We start from the raw sequence: 20,606 nt of genomic DNA, 5'->3' as shown, positions 1-20,606 counted from the left end.
CTCTTCATTATTTACTACTCCTAGTCTTTGTCATCTGCAAACTTTATCAGTGATGACTTTATGCTTTCTTCCAGGCTATTGACAAAAATGCTAAATAGAATAGGGCCAAGAACCAAACCAGGTGTGATCCAACTAGAAACTCACCAATTTGATGTTTCCCCATTTACAATTACATTTTGAGCCTTATCCATTAACCACTTTTTAATCAATATAATGTGTGCCATGTTGATTTTTATATTGTTCTAGTTTCTTAATCAAAATTTTGTGTGGTCCCAAGTCAAATGCCTGACAGAAGTGTAGGTACACCACTACCTTGATATAACGCGATCCGATATAACACGAATTCAGATGTAACGCGGTAAAGCAGTGCTCCGGGTGGGGGGGAGGCTGTGCACTCCAGTGGATCAAAGCAAGTTCAATATAATGTGTTTTCACCTATAAGATTTTTTGGCTCCCGAGGACAGCGTTATATCGAGGTAGAGGTGTATATCATATCAATACTATTACCAACCAAACTTGTAATCTCATCAAAAAAAGATACCGAGTTATTTTGACAGGGTTTATTTTCCATAAGTCCATGTTGATTGGCATTAACTATATCACTCTCTTTTAATTTTCTATTAAGCAAGTCCCGTATCAGCTATTCCATTACATTGCCTGGGATCGACGTCATGCTGACAAGAGTATAATTATCTGTGTCATCCCATTTACCATTTTAAATATTGGCACAACATGGGTTTTCTTCCAGTCCTCTGGAACTTTATCAGTGTTCCAAGACTTCTTAAAAAAAATATCAACATTAATGGTCCAGTGAGCTCTGTAGCCTGCTTTTAAAAAACTCCTGGATGCAAGTTATCTGGACCTGCTGATTTAAAAATGTCTAACTTTAGTAGCTGCTGATTAACATCTTACTTAGCTACTGTTGGCATGGAAAATATTTAATAATCATTTGGCTTTATTTCAAAATACAGAACAGATATAGTTATTGAACACTTCTACTTTTTCTGCATTATTGACAATTCTAACATTTCCATCTAGTAGTGGCCCAATACAATTGTTATGTTCTTTTTGTTCCTGATATACTTAAAAGAATGCCTTCTTATTGTCCTTAGCTCTGCTGGCCACGTATTTCCCCTAGTGTCCTTCTGTTCCCTTATCAATTTTCTATAATTCCTAGCTTCCAATTTATATCCATAGTTATCCATTTTTCCTTTTCTCCTTTTGATACATTTAAAAAAAATATTACTGCTTTCAATTTAAACACAGGAAAAGAAGAGCAAAACAAAACATTAAAATACTTGGAATTCAAAAGTTAAATGATCATTAATTCTGGAACAGTTCCTCTTGGAACAGGAAGACGATGAAGGTGACACATGATGGGAGGGTCTGACAGGAAACTTAAATACCATATCCTACAGGCTTCTTAGATTCAGCCAACGTAATGGTGGTGGTGGTGATGGTGTCATCTGGTTCTCTTGCCTCATTTGTTCTGATCAGAACATCTTTCACGATCAGGCAAAAAGAAGGCCCAGTGCTATGATGGTAAAATATCTGGATCTCAGAAAGGTGGTGTAGAGAGCCAGGAAGGTGATGCTGCTTAATTGTTGGATGAGATGAGGACCTCCAGGCCATTAAGATCCTGAAGAAGTTAAACATCCCATTATGCTTCCCTCTTTAAAATCTGGAAGAGGCATGGTCAACCCTTACTGTCTCATTAGTTTGACTGAGCAAAACAAATGTCTGGAAGTTCACATATGGCCATCTCTTTCCTTCTCAAGGAATTCCTAGTGCCATTTAACTTGTAACCTCATAGGATGCTTAGAGGTCATACCATCATCATTAACCAATTTGGTTCAGCAAGAGTTAGAAAGACTCAGTGCAGAAGATTATAGTGCAAAAGATAAGGACCAGCCTGTCCTACTGCTAACTAATCTCTCCTGGCATCACTACAAGAGAATGTCTATGGTGGGTAAGAGATAGCTCCTCTCCTCTCCTGCAAGGTTCTTGAGCTATGACTCTGCTCTGTCAGGCTTCTGCAAAGCAAGTACCTTTCCGCCCACCTTACTCCCATTCCATCTGCATTTTCTTCAGCATCTTTGGCCTCTGTCTGGTCCTCTTTCTACCACGCTCCTTGGCTGGCATTTATGCAGCACAAAAATGGATTTATGCAGCAGTTTTATAAACGGGAGCATTATATGATCACTTGTGCAGCTGCATAATTGCACAGCACATGTGGCCTTGTCCATAAGTCATTTTTGTCTGTGTTTAAATTTGGATTTCAAAAGAGCAGCACATCGGTAAGCTAGATCTAGTTATTTTCTATGACTCATCAGCAGCAACGAAATAATTTATCTTTATTAATGGAATCAGCCAATCATTTAGGCAACTGGAAGGTACTTGAGATAATTTCAGTCGAGGACACTTTTCCTGCCTGGATTTTCATAAGATTCTCTGTCTGCAACAAAGGTCAAAAGCAGAACATGAGATCAAATAAGATTCAGCACTCAGGTAACATAATTCTGTCCTCCTGTTGTGTGAGTGTATGCTCCAAACTTTCTGTTAAAATCAGTTCATGTGCATTCTTTACTCACAATAAAACTATACTGAGATTCACAACAGAGATTCAAACCAGGTTCGAAAGTATTGAAAATGGGCTCAGCCATTGAACAAAGGGACAATAAAAGATATGAACTATATCATGTATTCAGCCATGTAGAATGTTTTCACACATCTTAATTCAAAAGAAAACCCATTATGTGTTTCAACATACAAATCAGAGGATTAAGCAATTCAATTATGGCTGCGTCATTTTCAAAAGGACTAAAATTAAAATTTTCAGATGTGACTAAGTTACATAGGTTCCTAAATCCTATTCACTCTCCATGGGAACTAGGTACTTAAGGACCTTTGAGGCTCTGAGCCGAAGTCTGTTTTGAAAATGTTCTATGAAGGCAGACTCCTGTGCACATATAGCACAAGTTGCAGGACGCTTTGTGGATACACAGACATCCTCACAGCCCAAAGCCTGGCTCCATGAATCCACAGCTCCTGTCTTAATCCATCCCTTGTTTCTGCATCTTTGGTGACTGAGGTACCAATGAGGCGCTGATCTTAAGTGGGATCTTTATGACTTACATTAATATTACATTAATAATAATCTAAAAATACATTTTCTTCTTTTCAAGTAAGAGTTTGAAAAAAAATCCAGTCATAAAATGTGTGCTAGAAATGTTGCAGAGTGAGAGTCTGGCAGCATGCCCAAGACAAAAGGGAATAGAAAATATGTGTCATGCTTCTGAATGCATCAAATTTTAACCTGAATTGAAAGCATATTTCTTTGTCCCAGGATGTCTTATTTAGTCTCACCTTAGGCAGGCTTTGCTATGCTCTAAACAACACATCAATAGCAGAATTTAAACAGGAAAAATGGAGTAAGTTTTTTGTATAATGGATGTGTTTAGATAATGCAGCCATCACTGTCTTATCAAAGTGTCTTACAACATGTAAAGATACCCAAATAATTAAAAAAATACCACCCACCCAGGATGGTCTGACCCCAACTAGTGAAATGATTCTGTTTTATAGGGGTTATTGTCCTGTTGAGAAGGAAGGGAAAGTAACCAGGTACAATAACTCCTCACTTCAAGTCGTCCTGGTTAATGTTGTTTCGTTGTTCTGTTGCTGATCAATTAGGGAACATGCTCATTTAAAGTTGTGTAATGCTCCATTCTAGTCGTTTGGCAGCCGCCTGCTTTGTCCACTGCTTGCAGGAAGAGCAGCCCATTGCAGCTAGCTGGTGGGGGCTTGGAACCAGAGTGGACCGGCAGCTCCGTTATCAGTTCCCCCATCAGCTCCCCACTCCCAGGGTGAAAGTAACATAAAGGAGTTACCAGTACTCCAGAGTCCTTAGGAGGGGGCAGGGCCTCAACCGGAAAAGGCATGGCCTCTTTCGGAAGAGGCGGGGCCTTTAAATCCCCAGACTCTTTAAATCACCCCCAGAGCTACCAGCTGCACAGGCGGCTGGGAGCCCCAGAGCTAGGGGTGATTTAAAGGGCTTGGGGCTCCAGCTGCCCTACCACAACACAGCCCTGTCATAACTTTCCTACTCAGGTCTGAACCTTAGAGTTCAGAACATGAGAAGCTAGCATGAAACCGCCAAACTTAATTACCAGCTTGGATCTGATATCGCTGCCACCAATCAGGAATTTTAGGGCCTGATACCCTCTGGTCCCCTCAAACCTTCCCAGGGGACCCCAAGACCCAGATTCCTTGAGTCTCACAACAAAGGGGAATAAACCATTTCCCTTCCCCCTCTTTACCTCCTCCCAGATTTCTCCACCCTGGGGACCCTAGGATACTCCCTGCTTCAAGTCCTTGAAACACAAGTACCGAGAGATCTAATATCTCTCCCCCCTCACCCAGAGGGTATGCAAAGTCAGGCTTAGTAAATCTAACACAAAGAGATTTTCCCCCTCCCTTCGTTTCTTAGCCTTAACCAGTGAAAAACACTCAAACAGGTCTTAAAAAGAAAGCTTTATATGAAAAGAAAGAAAAAGGACATAAAATGGTTTCTGTATCAAGGTGACAATATACAGGGTCAATTGCTTAAAGGAAAAAATGAATAAACAGCCTTATCCAAAAAAAATACAATTTAACACATTCCAGCAACTACACACATGTAAATACAAAAAACCAATACAAACCTATTGTCTTACTATCCTTGTACTTACAACTTGGAAACAGAAGATTAGAAAGCCTGGAGATAGAAAGATCACTCTCAGAGCCAAGAAAGAGAACAGACCAAGACAAAGAACAAAAAACTCACACCCAAAACTTCCCTCCACCCAGATTTGAAAAAGTCTTGTTTCCTGATTGGTCCTCTGGTCAGGTGTTTGGTTCCCTTTGTTAACCCTTTAGAGATAAAAGAACATTAATCCTTAGCTATCTGTTTATGACAAGCCCCAGGCACTTTAAATCATCATCGTAGTCTGGGGGGCTCCCACCTGCCACTCCAGGCTCTGGTGCAGCTTTAAAGGGCCCTGGGCTTACTGCAGTAGCAGCAGCTAGGAGCCCCATGCCCTTTAAATCACCACTGGAGCCCCGGTGCCGCTACCCCAGGAGTCTAGCAGCCGGACTCCGGTGGTGATTTAAATGGCCCCAGAGGCAGCAGCAGTGGGAGCCCTTTAAATCCTTCAAAAACCACCAACTGGGCAGGATTTTTGCAGTTCCTTCTCAATTGCATGAAATTAGTTTCTAGATTGCTGGGAGGAGGTGGGAGGACCCAAACACCTATGAAACATTTAAAGATTTTCACTCAAAACCCATCCCTATAGCTATTGAGAGCAAACACCTTCCACTTTCTAAAGTTCTGAAACTTCTTATATTTCATATTGCTTTGTGCTGCCTGCCAACCGGTCCCCCTACCCCGCGCCCTCAGCCGCTCCCCGCCTGCTGGTCCCCTCTGCCCTGTGCCTCCAGCAGCGCCCCGCCAGCCGGTCCCCCTTCCCAACGCCCCCAGCAGTGCCCTGCCAGCGGCCGAAGCCCTGGCCCTTTAAATAGCTGCCAGGGCCCTGCTGCCGCCTCCTTGAGGATCCGGCAGCAGGGCTTGAGGACGATTTAAAGGGCCAGGGCTCCGGCCGCTGGCAGGGCACTGCTGGAGGCGCGGGGCAGGGGGACTGGCTGGTGGGGCGCTGCTGGAGGCGCGGGGCAGAGGGGACCAGCAGACGGGGCGTTGTTGGAGGCACGGGGTAAGGGGACCAGTTGGCAGGGCAGCACAGGGCAATTTGAAATATAGGAAATTTCAAAACTCTAGAAAGTGAAAGGTGTTTGCTCTCAATAGCTATAGGGATGGGTTTTGAGTGAAACTCTTTATATGTTTCATAGGTATTTGGGTCCTCCCCCCCCCCCCAGGGACTAGTTTCATGAAGTTGAGAAGGAACTGCAAAAACCCTGCCCAGTAAGTGGTTTTTGAAGGATTTAAAGGGGCCCCAAGCCTTTTAAATGGCTGCTGGGGGAAGCCGATCTGCCCCGGTAGAGTGCACTGGCTCTTGCCGGTAGGCCGTACTGGGGTGCATGGGCTTACTTTCACCTCTTACCACTCCCGTAAGTTCCCTGTGCTGCAGCCGCCCAGCAGGCTAGCAATTGCAGGCTAGCAGTTGCTGGCAGTTCAGCTGTCCCTCCCCTCACTGCCATTTGCTGCTCCTGCCCTCTGCCTTGGAGATGCTCCCAGAGAGACTCCTGCTTGCTGTGCAGGAAGGGAAGTTTGTGTGTGGGGGGCTAATGTCAGGGTGTCCTCCTCCTCTAGGGTGACCAGATGTCCTGATTTTATAGGGATAGTCCCGATTTTTGGGTCTTTTTCTTACATAGGCTCCTATTACCCCCTTCACCCCTGTCCCGATTTTTCACATTTGCTGTCTGGTCACCCTACCCTCCTCCCTGCTCCTGCACCCCGCTTACCCCATCTCCATATAGAGCAGGAAGGGGACACAGACGGAGAAAGACAGAGAGAGCCTGGGACAGCAGCTGCTCTCTCAACTTCCTGATCCACTCAAAAAGACAATGCACTTAAGCATCGGTCAGCTTACTTAAAGGGGCAGTGTGCATCTCTCTCTCTCTCTCTCTCTCCCACACACAAGGTGTGTGTCTGTCTCTGTCTGCTATGCTATCTCCCCTCCCTTGTGTTCGTGCTGTCTTGTGTGAGAGGCTACATTAACAACGTGTTAACCCTCGAAGGCTCAGCCAAGTGCTAGTTCGTCATTTAGTAGTAAGGCATTCCCTGGGAAATATCCCACTCCCTTCCACCCTCTAACTTCACCACCTCAACCAAGCTTCACAATCATCATAGCTGTGAACAGTATTAAATTGTTTGTTTAAAATGCATACTGTGTGTATATATCTATATAATATATAGTTTTTGTTTGATGAAAAAAATTTCCCTGGAACCTAACCCCACCCCCCGCCAATTTACATTAATTCTTATGGGGAAATTGGATTTGCTTAACATTGTTTCACTTAAAGTCACATTTTTCGGGAACGTAACTACAACGTTAAGCGAGGAGTTACTGTAGGTCATTGCCTTCAAGTCAGCTCCAGCTAGAATTCCCCTGCAATCTTTGGTTTAAACCAGAGGTGGGCAAACTACGGCCACATCTGGCTGCAGCCAGAGGCTAGCCCCCGACCCTTCCCCTGCTACCCCCCTCCCCCGCAGCCTCAGCTCACTGTACCGCCAGAGCAATGCTCTGGATGGTGGGATTGCAAGCTCTTGCCAGGCAGCACAGCTGCAGAGCCTGGCCTGACCCGGTACTCTGTGCTGTGCGGTGGTGTGGCTGATTCCAGCGGGTGGCACGGCTGCCTGTCCAGGTGCTCTGGGCAGTGTGGCCATAGCGCCGTCTGCCACCAGTGCTCCAGGCAGTGCGGTAAGGAGGCAGGGAGCAGGAGGATTGGATAGAGGGCAGGGGAGTTTGGGGTGGTGGTCAGGGGGCGGGGGTGTGGATAGGGATTGAGGCGATCAGGGAGAGAGGAACTGGGGGGTTGAATGAGGGCAGGAGTCCCGGGGGGCCATCAGGGAGGAGAGAAGGAGTTGGATGGGGTGGCAGGGGCAGTCAAGGGCAGGGGCTCCAGGGGTGGTCAGGGGACAGGGAAGGGTGGATGGGGCAAGGGTCCCAGGGGGGCTGTCAGGGCGAGAGAAGCGGGGGGGGGGGGTCGGATAGCGGGTGGGGGCCGGCCCACACCTGGCTGTTTGGGGAGGCACAGCCTCCCCTAACCGGCCCTCCATACAATTTTGGAAACCTGATGTGGCCCTTAGGCCAAAAAGTTTGCCTGCCCCCAGTTTAGACTCTAGAGACAGATGCTGCAGAAGGGTGAGTAAGCCTGATCTCGGACAGTGACTGTTCCAATCTAAATGTATTCAGCAACCTGAATATTAAGCAACTGGCCAAATAGATCAAGTTCCCAGCAAGGTAATTAAGCAGGAACCGAAGGCAGTGGACCTCTTTCTCAACCTTCCTGACCATGTGAATCTGGCAGTCATATTGAGCTGCCCAATACTGCACCCCTACCCCACTGTCTCAACACCTGAAATGTTGTTGCAAGAGCTGACATGTGACTAGGGGATTGAAGTCTGTCTCCCCACTCTGAGGACCTGATTCTCAGTTACTCTGGTCCTGCATGTGGGGCACGAATGGAATGGGTGGGAAGGCAAAGGTGGCTTAAATCCACCTTTGCACTCTGTATATTGGGACTCTGTAGTGAAGACATACCCTAAGGGTGACAGGCCTGATCAATGACTGACAGAGACTTACCAAATTAGGTATTCTAGCCCCAAGGACTATGCAGTATTTCAAGTGCCTGAATGTAACACCAGTGCCAATCATTTACAAAGAATCTATTTACAGAGAATTCAAACTTATCTCCCCATTTGTTCCCAATCTGTTTATAACTCAATAAAGGTACAAGCTCTTAACCCTGGACAAAGCAAAGGGTCCCCAAGCTTTGCTTCCTTGAATTATAGAATTGCTCTTTCTTTCAGTCTCTGAGTTTTCCTAACAAGTTTAAAGGTGTTAGCCCAGGGGACTCTGGAATCCCTCCAAGTTTTAAGTCTGTCTGACCGGTTGACATCATCTTGGCCGACAGAACCAGGCTGCTTTATGAGAAACGTGCAGGAGATTAGGTCACCACCTACTTTCTTGAACAAATAAAAAAGTGATAAACTGAAATAATTTTAAGATCAGTTTTTAAAAATAGTTTCCAAACGCTGTCAGTTTAGCAGAGGAGATGTTTTCAGGCAGTGACAAGGAAGGGGAGTGATTGCTATGTAATTCGGATAGCACTGGCACAATTTCATGTGGGGGATGCACTAGCTAATGCGAAAATGGGCTTGAAAATATAAGCTCTGATCTTAATACAAAAATTGCCAGATAAAGTGAAATGCAGCCCGAACCCCCTTTTTCGTCCTGCTGTGGGTATTCAGTCAAGCATCTTATTTCGATTTCAGTATCTGGTTTTCCTTTTCAAATGGTCTCCTCTCTTAACTGGGATGTCTACTGGGGCATCTTGGTTAAGCAGGTTTGGCACACATAATTCTGGCGGTACATGAGTGTGGTCCCTCCCTTTTGTGGAGCCTCTTTGCTGAATCCCTGCCTGTTACACTTCCCTTTATGCCTTGTCATTTGGATGTGTAAGACAAAAACCCGAGTTTTCTTTGCAAGAGGATAAAACTTCAGTTTCCTTAGTGTCTTTTTAAATTGTTTGGAGTGCAACGGAAGAGAAGCTGAATCTCTTATTGTGCATCTTTTGAGGCTGAAATTGCTCTTGCCAAGTTTTCAAGTAGGACTTGAATGACGCCCTCTCTCTCTCTCTCTCTCTCCCACTCCGCTCCTCCAGCAGCAGCAGGGCTCTCCCCCGTCCCCCTCCTAGGCAGGAGAGGGCTTCGGGGTAAAAGTGGGCGGCACAAGACTGGCTCTGCTGACCCAGTGACCTGATCCAATCACAGGGAGGACTGAAACCCTTCAGCCCCCTCCTCGCCTTTACTTCAAAGGAAGAGGGAGAGGGCGGGGGGAGGAGGCGAGGGTTGCAATTTAGGTCCTTTCTTCTTTGCCCGCCTCTTCTCCGAGTCCCATAAGAAGGGGGCTGAGCTGCAGTTGATGTGCAGGAGATTCTCTTAGGTGTAAAATCCCAACACGACTGGACACAGCCTCCCACCTGCCAGCTTCATTCCAACTGTCTAACCCTTCCTGCGGCCACAATGGTTGAAGCATTCTGTGCTACCTGGAAGTTGATTGACAGCCAGAATTTTGATGAATACATGAAGGCGCTGGGTAGGTAAAAGGAGCTACTGCTAATCACCCATCGGGCTGCTGAAATTGTTCCTGAACTTTTGATGATGTTTTCCAGCCAGGGGCGGCGCCAGGCCCCAGCACGCCAAGTGGGTGCTTGGGGCGGCATGCCGCGGGGGGCGCTCTGCCGTCGCCGGGAGGGCTGCAGGCGGCTCCGGTGGACCTCCAGCTGGCGTGCCTGCGGAGGGTCCGCTGGTCCCGCGGCTCAGGTGACCGGCAGAGCGCCCCCCGCAGCGTGCCGCAGTGCTTGGGGCGGCGAAATGGCTAGAGGCGCCCCTATTTCCAGCACAGATAGGCTGGAGAGTGATCGTGGGATTGGGGATTTTGCATTGCATTAAAGCATCTGAGTGATTTCTGAGTAGAACCAAAAAAGGAATCATTGTCTAGCTGAGCTGAATGTTGCTGCAGAGAATGTGAGCGTGGAAGTGCCGTGGCTTTGCCTGCTCTGTTATTTCCATCAGTGTTTCATTCTTTATCAAAGTTAATGTGATATAGTTATCATTTGCACGGTGGGTTGTAAGGGGGGGAGAGGGCGGGGAAACAGAGTGGTAATGCATTGAGCTTGTTTTAAAAACTTTATTTTAGGAAAAGACAATGAGATCAACTGAATCAACAAAAGTTGCTTGCAAATGAACAGGTCCCTCTCATTATACTGGAATGATAAAGATTGCCATCTAAATAAGCAAAAAGTAACGGTCACTAATTCAGTGACAAGAGGCTGATGTACTACACTGTTGACCTAAGGGGTCATTGTTGCACTATATTGTGTTTCTTAAGTGGGTACCTGAGGACTCAGAGGTATATACAGCGGGCTAGAGTGTAGGAAAGTGGATAGATGAGGTATGGATGACTGGGCAGAGAAGTGTGAAGTGTAGTGTGATAGTGAAAGGAGCAGAACAGGATAGTAGGTTTCACCTCATTGTTTGGCAAACGGGGTGTAAAAGAAATCAGGGTCTGATGGATTTTTTTTTCATTTGGTGGGTTAGGAGTGGGCTTTGCTACACGGCAGGTAGGGAACGTCACTAAGCCCACAGTGATAATCAGCAATGAAGGGGACAAAGTAGTGATCAGGACCCAGAGCACTTTCAAGAACACTGAAATCAGCTTCAAGCTTGGAGAAGAGTTTGAGGAAACTACCCCAGATGACAGAAACTGCAAAGTAAGTGAACACCCTCTCAGAGTGCAGCATTTGAAAAGTCTTATCCTTGGGAGGGGGAGGGACTAGGGAGAATGATTCAACTTCTTTGCTACAGTTGGTTTAGTTTTGTAGCACAGAAAGGGAGTATAAGGAAAGACAAGACCGCATCTTACTCATTTAGAGACACAAAGTCATGTCTGGATGTTATGACATATGTTTTGGCCTTCCAGTATGAAGGAATTCTGCTAGATGCCTCATCCATATTTTTGTACTAGTCGCTTTAATCCAAAAATCAGTTTAGGAGACATCATTCTCAACTGAAATGAGGAAGTACATCCTCCTTGAACTTTGGGGGCTTAAAAAAGTTGCTACACCAGAGCAAATGTGAAATTATCATTTGAATGTCACTGGGACACACAAAGCAGGATTTATTTAATCCTTTTTGTACATGAATCAAATGGACTTTTCATTTTAAACAAGGAGGGTTCATGGGTTTGGATTTAAAATGCCTAAAACTAGTTTATTATGCCAGGTTTGAGTAAGTTTGTTGAAGAGAAACTAGTAGAGGCTATTGAATACATTCCCTAGAAATCTGAATAGTATCTGCTACTGTTTTAAATTAATCCTTCTCTTTGTATATTTTGATATCACAGTCAGTTGTGACCCTGGATGGAGACAAACTAGTTCATGTACAGAAATGGGATGGCAAAGAGACAAATTTTGTTAGAGAAATTAAGGATGGCAAAATGGTAATGGTAAGTAAAATGATCACTGAGCTCACATGTATCAGATTAACTATTTGTTTAGATCTATTGGGAACATGTTATTTTTATAATCTGGAGCTAGTTATCCGTAAAGCTGGTTGAGAATTTTTAAAAGTTAACATTTTATATATATATATATAATATATATATAATATATATATATTACTGCTTTGAATCTGTTTATAGACAATGGAAAATTTTCAGCATTTTTCAACCAGCTCTAGTTAATGGTCTTCAGAGAGTATCAATGACATTTTAAACTCCTGAGGGGAGAGGAGTTAAATACAGCATTGTACTAATCCCAAAAGAAACAAAATACACTTCTGGAACTGCAAAAATATGAACTATTTGATTAAATGTGCATTAATCCATTTTAGACAGGTGGTACTTTAGATCACTAAAATAAAATTGTCTTATACTTCCATGTGCAACTAGTTACTTAGAATAAGTATTTCTCTGGGGTAATATTTCTTGAGGATTTTTGCATTTAATAATGAATGGAGTATTCCTGCTTAGATTATTTTTCAAAACGATGACCAGGAGAAGAGGTTAATGTAAGGAGTAATCTTTTAGGCTTTTAACCCACCTACCTCCAGTGATGCTTTGGGAACAGGATTATAATGTTGTGGCAGTCAGGGCCGTCCTTACCCATACACAAACTATGCAGCTGCATAGGGCACAGGAAATTTGGGGCACCAAATTGCCCCAAATTTCTTGGTGCCCTACGCAGCTGCGTGCTGCTCCAATGGCCAGCCCGATCCAGCCAGGAAAGCTGCCCCCATCCCACCCCATGCCCACTCCAACTCTTCCCCATAGCCCCCATCCCTGCTCCACCCCTAGCCGCGCCCCTATTCCACCCCTTCCTCTGAGCTACGGGATAGGAGACCCCTGTAGGAGACTGCAGCAGGGGTCTGGTGTGCCCTGCAGTCACCGGGCGGCAGGAAGGCTACAGACGGCCCTGGTGGCAGTGATACTAAAGCTATGGCTGAAAAGTGCACACATTCTAAACCCTTATAACACTAGGAGGAAGGGCGTTTAGAAATGTAGCCTCCGGGCTGAAATTTCTCATGTTTGTTCTTGCCACGAAAAAGAAGTGTGCTCAGCTACTTTACTTTCTGTTACCTGGCCATTGGAGAATCAGTCTTTAACTCTTGTTTTTGTTCAGATACTCTCTCTCTCTTTTCGTGTGTGGAGAATTCCAAATAGTTTAAACTTAAAAGTGCAGACACAATATGTAGTTGGTCAATGAGAAATGTGTGTTCTTTTGTTTGTTTGTTATAAAGCAAGTAACGATGGTATTTGCCCACTGCAGCAAACTATCTTATAAGAAATCTGAACAGGAATTTGGGACGCAAAATTGCAGATATGCAAACAGCTATCCCTTCGGCCAGTGGGAGTGGGCAGCAAGAAGGGCCACGTTTAATATCTAAGGCATTCCTTTTCAACAATATAACCAAACCAGCTCAAGGCCCCACCCAGTAACTTGGGAAAATTTCACTGTACCCGATTGGCACCTCCAAGAGGCAATATATTGGGAGTTCCATACATTAGAATTACCAGCCATATTCAGTGGTTACATATACAATCAGTTGACATGGTACATTTATTTGAACACTTGATTCCCTTTACATATACCCCCTACGTATAATAAGTATTCCATATGAAGATTTGAAACATACACATACTGCATTGCACATTCTGATATGGGATCAGTAGGGATTTTGCCTGTTTGTTTTTGTTTTAATTAAATTGTTAATATAGGTTCAATGTTATGGCTGAGCGTTTAAATGCACAAAAGTTAGGAAATTCTGTTTTGGTTCCCAGACAGCCTTTATTTTGGTCCCCTTTCTGATCTCGTGTATCATGAGTTACTCTCTACTGAAAACAACAATAAGAAAGGTATGGCTGCTGTGGGAACCACAACTCTGAATTTTTTTCACTCAATATTAAGGGTGTACGATCATGTGTTGTTTACTTTTATATGATTTACATCCACTAGAACAGTGGCTCTCAAACCTTTTTTTACTGGCGACCATTTTCACAAATATCAGAGGGGTAGCCATGTTAGTCTGGATCTGTGAAAGCAGCAAAGAATCCTGTGGCACCTTATAGACTAACAGACGTTTTGGAGCATGAGCTTTCGTGGGTGAATACCCACTTCATCAGATGCATGCAGTGGAAATTTCCAAGGGCAGGTATATATATGCAAGCAAGCTAGAAAAAACAAGGTTAGTTCAATCAGGGAGGATGAGGCCCTGTTCTAGCAGCTGAGGTGTGAAAACCAAGGGAGGAGAAACTGGTTTTGTAGTTGGCAAGCCGTTCACAGTCTTTGTTTAATCCTGAGCTGATGTTGTCAAATTTGCAGATGAACTGAAGCTCAGCAGTTTCTCTTTGAAGTCTGGTCCTGAAGTTTTTTTGCTGCACCACCATCAACCTCAGTCTGGACCAATCTACACGGGAGGTCCACTTCTTAGACACCATGGTGCAAATAAGTGATGGTCACATTAACACCACCCTATACCGAAAACCTACCGACCGCTATGCCTACCTTCATGCCTCCAGCTTCCATCCTGGGCACATCATACCATCCATTGTCTACAGCCAAGCACTGAGGTACAACCGCATCTGCTCGAACCCCTCAGACAGAGACCAACACCTACAAAATCTCCACCAAGCATTCTCAAAACTACAATACCCGCACGAGGAAATAAGGAAACAGATCAACAGAGCCAGACGTGTACCCAGAAGCCTCCTACTGCAAGACAAACCCAAGAAAGAAACCAACAGCACTTCACTGGCCATCACTTACAGTCCCCAGCTAAAACCCCTCCAACGCATCATCAGGGATCTACAACCCATCCTGGACAATGATCCCACACTTTCACAGGCCTTGGGTGGCAGGCCAGTCCTCGCCCACAGACAACCTGCCAACCTGAAACATATTCTCACCAGCAACTGCACACCGCACCATAGTAACTCTAGCTCAGGAACCAATCCATGCAACAAACCTCGATGCCAACTCTGCCCACATATCTATACCAGTGACACCATCACAGGACCTAACCAGATCAGCCACACCATCACCGGTTCATCCACCTGCACGTCCACCAATGTAATATACGCCATCATATGCCAGCAATGCCCCTCTGCTGTGTACATCAGCCAAACTGGACAGTCTTTACGGAAAAGGATAAATGGACACAAATCAGATATTAGGAATGGCAATATTCAAAAACCTGTAGGAGAACACTTCAACCTCCCTGGCCACACTATAGCAGACCTTAAGGTAGCCATCCTGCAGCAAAAAAACTTCAGGACCAGACTTCAAAGAGAAACTGCTGAGCTTCAGTTCATCTGCAAATTTGACACCATCAGCTCAGGATTAAACAAAGACTGTGAATGACTTGCCAACTACAAAACCAGTTTCTCCTCCCTTGGTTTTCACACCTCAGCTGCTAAAACAGGGCCTCATCCTCCCTGATTGAACTAACCTCGTTATCTCTAGCTTGCTTGCATATATATACCTGCCCTTGGAAATTTCCACTACATGCATCTGACAAAGTGGGTATTCACCCACGAAAGCTCATGCTGCAAAACGTCTGTTAGTCTATAAGGTGCCACAGGATTCTTTGCCACTTTCACAAAGCAAGCCTCTGACTGCAACCCCACCCCCCTATAATTTAAAAACACTTTTTTGTATATTTAACACTATTATAAACGCTGGAGGCAAAGCAGGGTTTGCAGTGGAGGTTGACAGCTTGCGACCCCCCTCATGTAATAACCTCGCAACCCCTGGAGGGGTCCCATCCCCCAGTTTGAGAACCCTTGCACTAGAACCACCTCTTTAGATTGAGCAATATGTAGAAAATGGTTATGAAACATGGTATGGTGTTTTAACTTCTCTATTTCTTTTCCAACTTGCAGACTCTCACCTTTGGTGATGTGGTTGCTGTTCGCCACTATGAGAAAGCATAGGACCTACCTGTCCCCTGTCCAGGTGTTACTCCTGCTGGATGCATTTAACTGCTATCCAAAACTGAACGTAGCTAAGTGACATGAACATTACTGGCATGAAAGGTCAATGAAGAGCTTGTGGGTTGTTGGTTTTTTATTTTTACTTTATACCATCAAATTGGCAAACTCTTGGTCTGTAAAATGCAACAGGTAGAACTTTGCTTTAAATCTCTGAAACACTTGTCTTTGTTTTTTACAGTAAATGGAACATATTTGACATGTTATGGAATGCAGTTCAAACTTAAAATTAAAATGTTTTTAAACCCATGCTGGTTTTGCATTTAATGGACTAGTGTTTCAGTGCTTTGGGGGAGGTGCTATGAAAAACATTTCCTAAATGGGGTTAATACTGCAAGGAGGGGTGATGGCAAGATGCTACAGTAGGCTAGGCTATATGGGGTGACTTTGGTCAAACAGGAAACCAGGTGTGACTTCATTCCAATTTAGTGGCTTCTCTTTGCTTGAGAAACTCAGGAGCAGCATCTTTGTAGTACTGTAGTGGGGGCAGAGAGGTGAGAGGAAACATGGGTACTATCTCCCTAGCTCAAACCACTGACAGTTCCCTTCCTCTCTGATAATAATAATCTTTACTTACAGCCTGATCCAAAACTCACTGACGTCAAGGAGAACACTTCCACTGACTTCAGTGGGCTTTGAATCAATCCTTTACTATTTTGTGTTTGTGTTTTAATGTGGCTAATGGAGGAAGTGGGTGAGAGTTCTATGATCTTCAATGCAGAGGGAAACAAATCAGACCCAAAAGGCATAAATGCTCCATAGGTTGGGGGTGGGAGGGCAGTAGGAATGTAGCAGGCCCTGATCAACCTCAGGGTTATAGCTTGCCTTTCCTAGGAATCCTCAGATGCCACAGGGTTAGGAAGCCTTGCTCCTTGAGGGGTGCTCCATGATGTGAACCTCCTCCTGGAGTCCCTTCTTGTACGTTTTATCACATGATAGTGCATTATGGACCTTAATTTGTGTGGAGGGGCAGTAATCTCTTCTAAGAGCAGTATTGCATTTTACAGAAATCAAAATTGTATTAATTAAACATCTTAAAAGCAGAATTGGTGTGAACTGGCTCTACACCCCAGTTTTCTGAGCCAAATAAAACCAAAAAGAGTTACATGGCATCATATATGTAGCTAGGAGGAAAAGATGTAAAGAGAATCCCCCTTCTATTAGGGCGTTGCATCCAGGGGCCATATCTGCTTTTGGCTGATTAAGACCTTTTTTTAACAGTCACACAGTTGTGACATTTAACCAGTGGGCCACACTGAGGGTGCTGCAAAGGTGTATGGCCAGAGAGGTGCTTCAGGAGAGGAATTGCACCTGAGCTCCCAGACCAGATGCTGGACCATGGTATTCCTTAGATCTGCTAGCTGGTGTGGTGGAAGTAGTTCTGGTTTCTCCCCACCATAGGTGGCTCTCTTTCATATGGACACTGAGGGAGGACTAGTGCTTGGTCTCAGAGACTGCAGCTATGGCTGGTCCTTCTGTGCAGGGAGCACAAGAGCACCTCATTTGATAAGGGTCTAGACACAAGTTGGCCCTAAAAAAGACATGAATACAAGGTCTTGTTTTCTAATATCTTAACTTTTACAGGGAGGTGCTCTCTGAAGGGATTGTTAACACAGTATTACTATTAACATTGTAAATCTAGGTGCAGAGGAGAAAGCCCCCTTAATTCTGAACCATCATGAATCACTTTAAAAACTAGGGGCCTGACCTACAGAGGTGCAGAGCTCCTACATCTGCGATGGACTTCAGTTAGAGTTTTGAATGTCCCTTAGGAACGTCAGCCTCAGCATTCTTTTCATAAGCATAATGCACTAGCACCATGTTCTAACAAAGTAATCTTTTAGGCCAACAGGAATGAAAAAGTAGTATTCATTTTTGTGGCTTGTGGAACTGGATTCTGATTTGCTTCCGCCTCTATTGTCCATGTGTGCAGCTATAAAGAGCCTCTCTTCTGCACTACAGAGTTTGCATTGGTTGATTTAAACCTCAGTTTCAGTGTAAAAATGCAGATTATGTCTGTCATCAATTAGTATGGTTCACATCACAGCTGTCTTCTTATGTATGCAAACCACATGATCTCCTTTCCCACCCATCCCTTTCCCAGAGAATTGGGAGCAGATGCTTTTGCTTCATCTCCATGGAAAGAAGTCATGATTCTCTACTAGTGGCATTAATATCCATGACAACTGATTTATAGTGTCACAAAGTAAAAGAATAAAGTCTTTATTACTGGTGCAGAAAGGAATGAGGTGATGGATAGAAAAGGCTCTGGAGCACACATAAGGCCTGAATGGTAAATATTTAACGAGGGAACTCGCCATCCCTTCTGTTGGTTACTCTCCTTATATGCATTACAAACACCTTTAAACAAAGGCAACTCCCCCTCCTCCCTTCACTTCATGCCTTGTATGCATATGTTTTACATGTAACAGCTACCCAATACAACTTTACTGATGGAGGCGTTCGCCATCTCAAAGGCAAACAAATACTATGAATGGCAAAGGAAACTAGGCCTAGGAGAAGTGACATTTGTGAAATGCTTGTGGGGTTATCGGGAGTGGGGAAGGGAAAGGAGAAAAGTCAGACTTGAGGGACTTGCAACTGTGGATGGATGTAAATATTTCATGATATAGTTAGGGAAACCATAGTAATGCAAATCACTGAAAAATACACAGAAAGAAAAATACGTTCATTGGATGGAGAGTAACTGAACATTTAGAGAACCGAGACAGAGAGGGCCTAGAGGTGGAAAGCATAAGTCTCCTGATTTTCTGTTATTACAATATCACTGGGTTAGCTAATCTTGGAACTTCACATTCTCCCTTGTGGAAAACAATTTTCACCTCTCTATAAATGGCATCACAGCCCTCCTGTAGTATGAACAGATAGGCATTTGTATTCACTTACTCCTTATCTTATGTCATGAATACACATCTCAACTCTCACATCTTATTAGGTTTTAGCTTAATTTTAGTATTTCTATAATTACTGGTGTTTTATTCATTCTGGAATGTAAGATGCTTAAGACTATCCTTTCCAAGGCATATTAAGATTTAGAATTAAAACTGCTATACTACATTACCAAAAGATTAGTCATTTGGCCATCTGCTTTGGGAAATGGAGCAATGCAAAACTGGGTCCCAATTCTGCAGACATTTAGGCCCTGATCCTGCAAGTTCATACATGCAAGCTCATACATCATTATGAGTTGTATTAACAGGAGTCAGGTATCAGAGGGGTAGCCATGATAGTCTGGATCTGTAAAAAGTGACAAAGAGTCCTGTGGCACTTTATAGACTAACAGACATATTGGAGCATAAGCTTTTGTGGGTGAATACGCATGCGTCTGACGAAGTGGGTATTCACCCACAAAAGCTTATGCTCCAACACGTTTGTTAGGGTACATCTACACTACCCGCTGGATTGGCGGGTAGCGATCGATCTATTGGGGATTGATTTATCGCGTGTAGTGTAGACATGATAAATCAGTCCCCGATCGCTCTCCTGTCAACTGCTGAACTCCAGTTTGGTGAGAGGCAGAAGCAAAGTTGACGGGGGAGCCGCAGGGGACCGTGAGGACGCGAACTAAGTAATTTTAATTTGATCTAAGATACGTTTACTTCAGCTGCGCTATTCTTGTAGCTGAAGTTGAGTATCTTAGATCGACCCCCCCCCCCCGCCAGTGTAGACCAGGCTTAGTCTATAGGGTGCCACAGGACTCTTTGTCGCTATCAACAGGAGTGTTGTAAGTACGACACAGGAGGTAACTACCCTGCTCTACTCAGCACTGGTGAGGCCTCAGCTGGAGAACTGTGTCCAGTTCAGAGTGCCACACTTTCAAAAGGATGTGGGCAAACTGGAGAGTCCAGATGATAGCAACAAAATTGAGAAAAGGTTTAGAAAATCTGACCTTTGAGGAAAAGTGCAAAAAACTGTGCATGTTTAGTCTTGAGGAAGCTGCGGGGGAACCTGATAAGTCTTCAAATATGTTGAGGGCTTTAAAAAGAGGACTGTGATCATTTGTTCTCCATGACCACTGAAGGTAGGAAAAGAAGTAACGGACTTAATCTATAGTGAGAGATTTAGGTTAGATATTAGAAAAAGCTTTCTAATTATCGTAGTTAAACTCTGGAATAGACCTCCAAGGAAGGTTGCAAAATCACTATTGTAACCCAGGGTTCCTTCAACCCAAAAGGAGGTGGTGTCAGGAAATAAATCAGGGGAGACACAGCCGTCTGACCAGTATATGGCTGGCACAAACAGGACAACACAAAAGTGCTTTCACTTAAAGCTAAACTTTACTTAGTCTCAAGCACTTACACACATCCGCAACAGGTTAGTAAAACACTCCCAACCCTCGATAATTACCAAAGCTGAGTGTGGCTCTCAAGTGGCACAGCAGCAGCCCGTCTGCAGTGGGGAACACAGGATGCATCCAGAGGGAGAGTCCCTGAAGAGCCCCTTCTGAGAAGTCCCACTACCTCAAACTTTTCCCCCTTATTTATACATTAGTAATACAATGACATATCTCTTAAAGAAAACTTGCTAAGCAAGCAGTTTTTAAAGGTCAAGCAAGAGGTTTCCTTATGATCATCAATTAACAAGATATGTTTTTTTTTCAGTGTCCATGCCTTGGGATCCTGACAGACACATTCCTCAGGGTGCATTATAGACAAGCTTCCTGTTTTCTAAAATACATATATCAGCAATTTCAACATTCTTAGCAGGAAGGACGCAGGGTCAGGCTGCCCTGTTTGTGGCACCCTAAACCCCCTCCCCTCCTGCCTGAGTTATGCTAAGGCTGCTGCATACTCATCCATTGGCCTGCTGACTTGACTA

At 44.3% G+C, this 20,606-nt stretch overlaps 2 protein-coding genes across 2 annotated transcripts in view; one reads left to right on the top strand and one right to left on the bottom strand.

Moving 5' to 3' along the window:
* The window catches only part of CCDC185 (coiled-coil domain containing 185), a 311,099-nt gene that overhangs the window by 221,891 nt on the left and 68,602 nt on the right, over nt 1-20,606 (bottom strand). The window lies entirely within an intron of this gene.
* On the top strand, nt 9,589-16,036 carry FABP7 (fatty acid binding protein 7). Its single transcript, XM_050949965.1, has 4 exons — nt 9,589-9,815; nt 10,820-10,992; nt 11,625-11,726; nt 15,660-16,036. Exons 1-4 carry the CDS (start codon nt 9,743-9,745, stop codon nt 15,708-15,710), a joined length of 399 nt encoding a protein of 132 aa, XP_050805922.1. The 5' UTR covers nt 9,589-9,742; the 3' UTR covers nt 15,711-16,036.

The sequence above is a fragment of the Gopherus flavomarginatus genome, chromosome 4 (assembly GCF_025201925.1).
Source record: "Gopherus flavomarginatus isolate rGopFla2 chromosome 4, rGopFla2.mat.asm, whole genome shotgun sequence".
In the NCBI taxonomy this organism is placed as follows: domain Eukaryota; kingdom Metazoa; phylum Chordata; order Testudines; family Testudinidae; genus Gopherus; species Gopherus flavomarginatus.
This window is presented reverse-complemented; position numbering and strand designations above follow the sequence as displayed.

Coding starts and splice junctions, on each gene's coding strand:
- FABP7 (XM_050949965.1), top strand. CDS start 9,743: ATGGTTGAAGCATTCTGTGCTACCTGGAAGTTGATTGACAGCCAGAAT. Junction 10,993..11,624: donor CAGATGACAGAAACTGCAAA/GTAAGTGAACAC, acceptor TTGATATCACAG/TCAGTTGTGACCCTGGATGG. Junction 11,727..15,659: donor AGGATGGCAAAATGGTAATG/GTAAGTAAAATG, acceptor TCCAACTTGCAG/ACTCTCACCTTTGGTGATGT.